Source organism: Portunus trituberculatus, chromosome 13, assembly GCF_017591435.1.
Source record: "Portunus trituberculatus isolate SZX2019 chromosome 13, ASM1759143v1, whole genome shotgun sequence".
NCBI lineage: Eukaryota > Metazoa > Arthropoda > Malacostraca > Decapoda > Portunidae > Portunus > Portunus trituberculatus.
Window position 1 is genome coordinate 5,974,281 of NC_059267.1, and position 10,000 is coordinate 5,984,280.

Below are 10,000 nucleotides of genomic sequence, written 5' to 3' on the forward strand. Positions count from 1 at the left end.
AACCCACTTGTCCTCTCTTTGCAGTGTTGTTGCTCGCCTGCACCACGGTCAGGGGTGAGGAGGAGTGCAGCAGTGAGTAGAGAGTGCATGTCGCCACCCGCAGCTCGGACCTCTCGGCCTGAGCTTCAGAAGGGACGTTGCTGAGGGCACATCCGGACGCGAGGGGAGCAGAGGGGAGCAGAGGGGGAAGGAGGAAGTGTAGGGCATTGCTGGGGACGGTATAGACCACGAGGGGAAAAATAGGGGTTGTGGTAAGGGATGAAAAGGAAACAAAGGGAATTGATGAAAAAGGACAAAAAATAATGTGATAGGGAGATGAAAAAGGGAAAAAAAAGGAAAGTGTCAGTGGATGAAAAGATGAAAAGATAAAGAAAAGTGTGATAAGGGGATGAAAGGGGAAAAAAGGGTTGTAACGATGAAAATGGGGAAAAAAGTTATGTTATTGGATGAAAAGGGAAGAAAAAGGGAAAAAATCAAGGTTGTGGTGCTGAAAGAAAAGGGAAAGAAAGATAGGGATGTGACACTGGAGGAGAAGGAAAATAAAAAGGGATGTGACAGTGAATGAAAAGGAAACTAAGGATAGGAAATGTTTAAGGAACGGAAGAAAAAGAAAAAATCACGAATAAATAATGAAAGAATATTTTTCTAATGGGGAAGGAGGGAAAGAAAAATGGGGAAAAAATGGGAAGGACAAAGGATAGAGGACAAGTGAGGTGGGAAGAAGGATAGCGAAGAAAGATAGGAATTAGGAAACGAAGGAGCAGTGAAGGAGTAATTATAAGAAATAGGAGAGAGAGGAGAAAGGATAGGCAAGGATTTGGTAAAGATAGGAAGAACAAAACGAATGAATAGAATATATAGGAGAAAAGGAAGGGAAAAATAGACAGAAGAGAAAAAAGAGGAGAAAAAACAAAATAGACAAATGAGAAGGAGGGAAAGGAGGAAGAATAAGTAAAAGTATGGAAAAGGAGAAAATAAGAGATAGTAAGAGAAGGAAGGAAGAAGGAAGAGAGGAGATGATGAGTAAGAAGTAACGGGATTCGATAAGAGAGGAAGAAGGAAAGGAAGGGAGGGAAGAAGGAAGGAAGGAATGGTGGAGGAGGGAAGAGAGGGAAGGGAAAATAGAAAAAAAGGAAAGAAGAAAGAATATGATAAGTAAGAAAAACGGGATTTAATGAGAGGAAGGAATGGTGGAAGAAGGAAGAGAGGGAAGAAAAAGTAAGAAGGAAAGAGAGAAGAGGACGAGTAAAAAGGAATAAGATTTGATAAGAGAGGAATAAGGAAAAGGAGGGAAGGAAGAAGGAAGGAAGGAAGGGTGGAGAAAGGAAGAGAGGAAAAGAGAGGTAGAGAGAAAGGTTTCCTGTTTACCAATGATAGATTAAGTAGATTTTGAGAAGGGAGAAAGAAAGAGAAGGTTACTAAGATATTCTCTCTAAGGTACAATTTAGGAACGAAAAAAAAAAAAAAAGGAATAGATTAAGAAAGTCGATTTTTGTTACATCCAATTAACCTCAAGTGAGCGTTAGGGAAAAAAAATCTTAAGGGAATGTTTATATTTATTTGTTTCTGCCTCATTTTGAAAGCGTGTGAGGGAAAGTGTAACGAGGAAAGGAAAAGAAAAGAAACACAGCACAACAGAATCCAGTACCTTTACTTTATGGTCTAATGGCATCGCGTGTGTTCCTTTGTAGGTTTGAAGTCAGTATTTTCGTCGTTTTTAATTTTTTTTTTTTCCCTTTTTTTTAGGGACTTTTTTTGAAGATTCATTAGTTATTTTTCTCTTTTTCTCTCTCATATCTTGTTTTATTTTCTTTCTTTTCTCACTTTTCTTTTCGACGGATTGTGTTTTGAAGATCCGTTGGTCATTTTTTCCTCTCTCTCTCTCTCTCTCTCTCTCTCTCTCTCTCTCTCTCTCTCTCTTGCTTCTTCTTTTGAGGTACTATTTTGAAGATCCGTTAGTCATTTTCTTATTTTCTCTCTCTTCTCATGCTCTTTTTTTTTTCTTTCGACGGACTGTGTTTAGAAGATTCATTGCTCATTTTTCGTGGACGTTTATATTTTTTCCGCTGTGAAGTGTTCGTGGCGTGACACTATATCGCTGGAGACTTACGATCACACTCTCTCTCTCTCTCTCTCTCTCTCTCTCTCTCTCTCTCTCTCTCTCTCTCTCTCTCTCTCTCTCTCTCTCTCTCTCTCTCTCTCTCTCTCTCTCTCTCTCTCTCCTAACGGACCCCAGTGATAATAAATAATAATAAAAAAGTAAATAGATGGAGAAAAAATTAACAAAAAATGCCATTAACCCCTTCAGTACCATGACGCAATTCCATATTCATTTTGGTGACTATTTGGTGATTTTATACAGCTTCAGAAACTCATGTGGGGATTGAAATAGTGTAGACTGTGGCCATTAGTCTTCTGACCTCCATAGACCCTTCCTAATGTCAATAAAAATGTCGTAATCTTACATAAAAGGAAAGGTAAAAATGTGTCCCAGTACTGAAGGGGTTAACCACCACAAACTCCATAATCAGACAGTTATAAACACACACACACACTTTCTCTTCCTTCATAAACGACAGTGATAAGGAATAATGATGAAAAGGATAAATAGATAGACAGAAGAAAAAAACACAAAACGCCATTAACTACCACAAACTAGAACTGAACACTAAGTAACCAAACACACACATTTCTCTTCCTTAGCAAACACCAGTGATAGCAAATAATTATGAAAAAACTAAGCAGAAAGAATAAAACACATAAATTATTCAACCAACCACCACAAGCTGCAATGAGACACTAAACACACACACACACACACACACACACACACACACACACACACACTTTCTCTTCACTCAGTAACTTATAGGAGCTCAAAACACAGGAGGAGACGAGATCGACTGCCAGAATTAGAACATCAACACTGTCTCCTAAGAATAACACAGTAATGAACCGTCTCCCGTTTTCTTCTGAGTCACCGCCACTCCTCTATTCTGGCACGTGTTCTTAAACGCTTTGCTCTCTCACCATCGATGATTTCTTAAGGTTCCAGTTGTAGATACTCGTGTTTTTAAGAGTGTTTTTATGGTTCTGGTGATAGATTGGCAAGATTTCTAGTTTATTTAAAGGAGAAACTATCTTGAAAATCCGTCTAGTTGTCTCTGTGGCCTTGCAAAATTGTCTTAGTGAGAGATCAAGGTGTACAAAGGCTCCAGTTGAAGATACTCGTGTTTTTAACCTCTTCAGTACTAGAACGCATTTTTTACCTTGGAGTTTGGGTACGATTAGACGATTTTATTGACATTAGGAAGGGTCTATGGAGGTTAGAAGATCAATGACCAGACTCTTCACTGTTTTAATCCTCACATAAGTTTCTGAAACTATAAAATTGCCAAATAGTAAGCAGAATAAATATGAAAACGCGTCCTGGTACTGAAGAGGTTAAGGATGTTTTAGCGCTTCCGTTGATAAATTGGCAAGCTTTCTAGTTTATTCAAAAGAGAACCTGCTTTGAAAACTAGTCTAATTGTCTTTGGGGACTTGGAAAACTGTCGTAGTGAGAGAACAAGGCGTTTCTGAATACAGGCGTCTGAACGAGGAAGGCAGGAGGTTAATCTGCCAAGAGTGCCACCGTGACCCCCAGACAGTGCCATCCTAGTGCCAAATATGTTGTCACTTAATTGACCAACAAAAAAAGTGCCATCATTCCTTAAAGCAGGCACTCATCACCGGGTTAATCTTCCTCCTCCTCCTCCTCCTCCTCCTCCTCCTCCTCCTCCTCCTCCTCCTCCTCCTCCTCCTCCTCCTCCTCCCGAGTATCATCATCGGTTATGGAACTCACGATCTCTTTAACTCTCCCCCTTACTCTCTCCTTTCCTCTCTCCTTTTCTCTCTCCTCTCCTCTCTCATTTTACTCTCTCCTTTCCTCTCTCCTTTACTCTCTCCCTTCCTTATCTTCTTTACTCTCTCCTTTTCTTCTCTCCTTTCCTCTCTTCTTTACCCTCTCCTTTACTCTCTCCGTTCCTTCTTTCCTTCTCTCCCTTTTCTCCCCCTTCCTTCTCTTCTCTCCTTCTCTCCACTTAGGAAAACAGGAAAAAGTAACTCAAGAAAATGGAAATAACTGTTATCCCTGTTTTTCCCCTCTCCTTTTCCCCTCTTCCGTTTTTCCTCCTTCCCCTTTCCTATTCCTTTTTTTCCCTTGGCACTTACAGAAAACATTGGGAAGGGAAGGGAAAGACAGGTAGATATTCAGACCTTTTTTCCCTTCCCTTTTTTTCCCTTTTTAGTGCGATATAAGCTTTTTATGGGAGTTTAAGGGCTAAAGGAGCTATTTTGGGTAGGATCTGAAGGCCCCCACCTGTTTTAGAACCGTTGCCCTGAGTAAAAGCCCTTCTCTCTGTCATCACCTTTTTACCCGTCTTAGAAAAGGTCATTAAGAAGGGTTACCATACTTCTCTCTATGATACCTCCTGAGAAGACTTAGAAAAGGTCACTAGAAAAGGTCATTATACTTTGCTCTGACCCCCTTCTTACCTGTCATAGTAAAGGTCACTAGAAAAGGTCACTAAACTTCACTCTATGACCTCCCTTCTTACCTGTCATAGAAAAGGTCACTAGGAAAGGTCACTACACTTCACTCTATGACCTCCCTTCTTACCTGTCATAGTAAAGGTCACTATACTTAGCTATATTCTAACCTGTAATAGAAAAGGTCACTAGGAAAGGTCACTATACTTTACTCTATGACCCCTTCTGAGCTGTCATAGAAAAGGTCATTAGGAAGAAACACGATATACTATGACCCCCCTTCCGAGCTGTCATAAAAAGGTCACTAGAAAAGGTCACTACTAAAGGTCATATTGGCACTGATGGCATGCCTGTTTGTGGTCATGGTGGCACTTTTTTTTCCTTGCAGTCCATCCTTTTTTTCCCTTTTTCTTTTTGTTTCCTGTTTTTTTTCCGTTTTTTGTCCTTTTTCACTGTCTATCCTCGATTTTTCCTGTTTTTCCTGTCTTTCCTTGTTTTCCGTTTCTGTCTCTTTAAATTGTCTATCTTTCGTTTTTTTTTTTTTTTTTTTACTCGTTTTTTTCCTGTCTTCGTGTTTCCCTTTCCGTTCCTGACCTTCTAACTGTCTATTCCTCGTTTTTTTTTTTCCTGTTTTTTTCCTGTTTTTTCCGTTTCTGTCCTTTTTAACTGTCTATCCTCTTTTTCCTGTTTTTTCCTGTCTTTTCCTCTTTTTTTGTCCTTTTTAACCGTATATCCTTGACTTTTCCTGTTTTTCCTGTCTTTTCTTGTTTTCCGTTTCTGTCTCTTTAAATTGTCTATCTTTCGGTTTTTTTTTCTTATTTTTCCTTGTCTTTCCTGTCTTTCTAACTGTCTATTCCTCTTCTTTTTCATTTTTGTCTTTTTTTCATGTTTTCTTTTCCGTTTCTGTCCTTTTTTAACTGTCTATCCTCGTTTTTCCTGTTTTTTCCTGTCTTTTCCTTTTTTTCTTTTCGTTCCTGTCTCTCTAAAGTATCTATGCTTCGTTTTTTTTTTTTTTTTTTGTAATTTTTCCTGTCTCGTTTTTTCTTTTCGTTTCTGTCTCTTTAAACTGTCTATTCCTCTTTTTTTTTCCTTCTTTCTCTTGTTTCTCTTTCCGTTTCTGTCCCTTTAAAATGTATATCCTTCGTTTTTTTTTCCATTTTTCCGTGTTTTTTTTTTTTTCCTTTGCGTTTCTGTCTTTTTAATTGTCTATCCTTCGTTTTCCCGTTTTTTTCCTGTCTTTTTCTTGTTTTATTTTCCATTTCCGTCTCTTTAAACTCTTTTTCCTTCATATTTTCTCGTCTTTTCCTGTCTTCTTGTTTTTCCTTCTCCGTTTCTGTCTCTTTAAACTCTTTTCCTCATCTTTTTCCCTGTTTTCCTGTCTTTTCTTGTTTCCTTTTCCATTTCTGTCCTTTTAGCTGTCTATCCTTCGTTTTTTTCTATTTTTCCTGTCTCTCTTGTTTTCCTTTTCGTTTCTGTCTCTTTAAACTCTCTATTTTTTCATTTTTTCTCGTTTTTTTTCCTGTTTTTCTTGTTTCTTTTCCATTCGTCTCTTTAAATTGTCTTTTTAGTTCTATTTTTTGTTTTCCTGTTGTTTTGTTATCTTTTCTTTGCTCTTTTTCCATTTTTTTTCGTTTTTCTGTTTATTCTGTTATCTTATACCTTCTGTCTTTTCTTCCTTCCCGTTTTTTTTTTCTATTTTCTTCCTGTCCATTTCTCATTTTCTTTTTTTTCCTGCATTTTCTCGTCTGTTCCTCATTTGCTTTCCCATTTTCTGTCTTTTCCTGTCCGTTCCTCGTTTTCTTCCTTCTCTTATGTCCTTTATTTACTGCCCATCTGTTGTCTTCCCTTTTTTTATGTTATTTTACTGTCCATTCCCGTTTTCTTTTATGTCTTCTGCGTTGTACTTGTTACTCTTCCTCCTCCGTTTTCTATTTAGTAAATGTCAGATTATATTTTCTTTTTTTGGAGGACTTAAGTATATTGGTTTAATGCTGGCACCTTCCTGCGTTACTGTCCTCCTCCTCCTCCTCCTCCTCCTCCTCCTCCTCCACATGGAGCCTTTCCTTTTCCGGCCGGCTTGTGCTGGTTGGATGGGTGGATGGGGAGGAGCCTTCTGCTTTGCTGTCCTGTCTCTCACACTGTGTAGTTAGTATAGAATAGTTAACCAAGCAGCCTAGTAAGGACCCCAGGGTCTGTCGTTGCTTGGTCTTTCCTTTGTATTCCTTTGTATTCCTCCCAAGGTAACTCAGGCAGAAATCAATCCAAAAAAGGAATTAAAATGGACGAAATTAAAGAAACTATTACGTTCTGTTGTGGTTCGTTATTATTATTATTATTATTATTATTATTATTATTATTATTATTATTATTATTATTGTTGTTATTATTATTGTTATTATTAGTTGTAGTATTTCTCGTTTCGTTTCGTCATCGTTGTGCTGTTAGTGATTAGTTTTCTTCTTTTTACTAACTAGAAATTAAAAAAAGAAAAGAAATGTGACTCATTATGTGTGAATTTTAGAATATAAGATCTTTTAATTGAAGTTTTTTTTTTTGGGGGGGGGTAAAAGAATTTTTTTTTTTTTTTTTTTTTTTTATCTTAAGGATGGCAAAGAATGGCGAGTTTAATTGGCAGGATTCGTATGTAGAATATAAGACTTCTTTACTGAGAGGGACAGAGTTCTTGTTTATGCTTTGTACTGAGTGGGAGGGAGGGAACCTTATTTATTCTCTTTTTTTCTATCCCTTTCAGTGCTGGTGCGTATTTTTTCCACGAGTTTGGGGTGTGATTAGACGATATTATTTACATTAGGAAGAGTCTATGGAGGTCAGAAGATTAATGGTCCAGAGTTTTCGCTATTTGAATCCCCCACACGAGTTTCTGAAGCTGTGCAGAAATAGAATAGTAAGCAGAATGAGTATGAAAACGTGTCATGGTACTGAAGGGATTAAGGATGCAGGATAAAGGGAGTTGTTCTTTACTTTCTTCTTTTTATTGGGTGGAGAAAGTTTTATTATATTTTTTCATTTTTTTATTTATTTATTCTTTTTTTTAATCGGAGGTAGTTTTATTCAATCGTTTTGGAGTGGGAGGCACGTTTCATGTCTTTTCTATTGAGTGGGAGGCAGGTTTCATATTTCCATTGAGTGGGAGGTAGAGTATTTCTTTTTTCTTTTCTTTTTTTTTTAAGGATGCAGGTGAAGGACGGGGTTGGTTGGTTGGCTGGTTGGTTTGGTAGGATTTGTGTGTGTGTAGGAAGGCGGTCTGGCTCCCACCAGCGATGGCTCCTTCGTCTCTAGGGGCGTGACATGACTCTCTCTACTTCCATGTTTTATTTTTACTTGAGTTATGCAAGCCAGTGAATTCAAAAAATCTAGTCATAGAAAACGTAATGCACTTTGCTCCCCCTTCACTAAAATAGAAGTTTAAAAAAGAAAAGGTAGTTGTATTGACTGGGGGATTTTCTCATAGTTAGATTTCAAGAGTAAAACTTTGAATTCACTGCAGTAGAAGCTTAAAATGTGCCGTAGCTGTGACGTGTTGTGATGTGACGTGTCGTAGTCTTGCTCCCCACCCCTCCCTTGCATGTGACGGGTGTGTGAGTGCTTTTGCTGTCTTAGAGGAAAGTTTTTTGCCTTTTTTTTCCTGTCATTGCACTTTTGTTTCCTTACTTTTTGCCTAGCCCAGAGATTCCCGCATGCTCTCCGTGAACTAACCCGTGCACGCTGATTTGGGCAGTGGAAAAGTGTCAAAAATAAAATAAAAAGACCAAAAAAAAAGAAAATTATAAGTCGAGAAATTAATTTGAAAAAACAAAAATCCAAAGGCCACAAAGGTTTAAAAAAAAACGTCAAAATTATATGAAAAGGCCTGAAATCTCAAAAAAAAAGTGAAATTGTAAAAAAAAAAAAAATTTACAAATAAGCGACATTGCCCATAGAAATACCTTAATTATTCGGTCAGTTGATGCATCCAAATTTAAGTCTAGTTTTGCCCACACACAAGAGTGAAAATGATACAAAAACCGAGTCGCCGCTTAAAGTAGAGAGAGAATGAGACAATTGGCAACAGCGAAACTCGGGAAGTGATTCATTCAAGTCATGTCAAATGTTATCACTAATTGGTCTTCCACTGTTTAAAAATGAGACACATGATTGTAGTGAGTGACTTCAGTACAGCGAGTCTAAATGGTGTGTGTGTGTGTGTGTGTGTGTGTGTGTGTGTGTGTGTGTGTGTGTGTGTGTGATAGAATGAAGTGCACGTCCGAGTATATTCAAAGAAGCAAATGGTGATAATACAAAAAAGAAAAAAAAAAGATTACTATAGTTGCCACATTCTAAACTGATCTAGAGGCCACGCCCATTCCTCCTCCTCGCCGTCCACCAGGCCAGCTGATTGGTGCGTTCATTAAGTTTCGATCAATTCCCAAAAGACTCTACGTAAGGTATTTTGAGTCACCTTAGCAATCAGCTTTGCCCTAAGATGATATATTTCTCTCTCTCGCTGATCCGTATTCAGAAACACTTTGCTCTCTCACCACATCTATTTACAAGGCCACAGAGATGAGTAGCGGAGTTTTCAAGAGTGTTTCGCCAGTTGATAATGTAGAAATCTTGTCATTCATCCTCTAAAACCGTGAAAACACCTTAAAAAACTCATGTAAATTGAAATAAACTCTCTTGAAATGCTCTGCTCTCTCACCACGACTATTTTCCAAGGCCACAGAGATGAGTAGCGGGGTTTTCAAGAGTGTTTCTCCAGTTAATAGTGTAGAAATCTTGTCACTCTGCCCCTAGAACCGTGAAAACTTTAAAAAAAAAAATTCGTATCAATTTAGATAAAGCCTTTTGAAATAGTGGAGGTGACGCAGATAAGTGTTTGAAAATACGAGCCAAAATACCAAAACTAAAAAAGCGAGGTGAAAATATTAATCATTAGAATAAATATAAGAAAAAAAAAAGGAGGAGGGAAAAAGACGCGTTATTGTTACATAAAGGAGTGGCAACAAAAAAGACAACAAGAAAATGGTCAGTGAAGGTGGCAGCCGTGAAGAGCGCAGTCAAAAGGACAAAAAATAAAGGACAATAGCGTTTCGTGATTAAGATTTGCAGTTTGTACGAGAAATTAATTGGAAAGAATAACAAAAAAAAATTCTAAAGGCCAGAAAGGTTTAAAAGAGCGTCAGAATTATATAAAAAACAAAAACCTCAAAAAAATGGTGATATGTTCAAAGAAAACTACAAATAAGCAGCATTGTTCATTATAGAAAAGAAAACAAAAACAAGCTATTCAGAACTCTAAATGTCATAAAACGTCTTGAAAATTGAAGTCATAGAAGGAAGAAAATGTGAAAGCAGACTCAGAGTTCTACAATTTGTTTAAGAGTGTTTCTACTTGCTATCAAATTTTTTCCAACCTTCATTCTTAATTCCTTTAGGTATTAACAGGAAAGTAACGACACCATCAATA

General features: G+C 37.6%; 1 protein-coding gene across 8 annotated transcripts in view; it reads left to right on the forward strand.

Moving 5' to 3' along the window:
- LOC123502979 (protein quiver-like) overlaps nt 1-10,000 on the forward strand; it is a 113,311-nt gene that overhangs the window by 88,147 nt on the left and 15,164 nt on the right. For 6 of the 8 annotated variants that reach the window (XM_045252281.1, XM_045252283.1, XM_045252284.1 and 3 more), the window contains exon 2: nt 25-54. In XM_045252281.1, the coding sequence (XP_045108216.1) occupies nt 25-54 (30 nt within the window). Of the gene's footprint in view, nt 1-24; nt 73-10,000 lie in introns of all 8 variants that reach the window. The other 2 variants (XM_045252282.1, XM_045252287.1) reach the window with 1 other exon arrangement.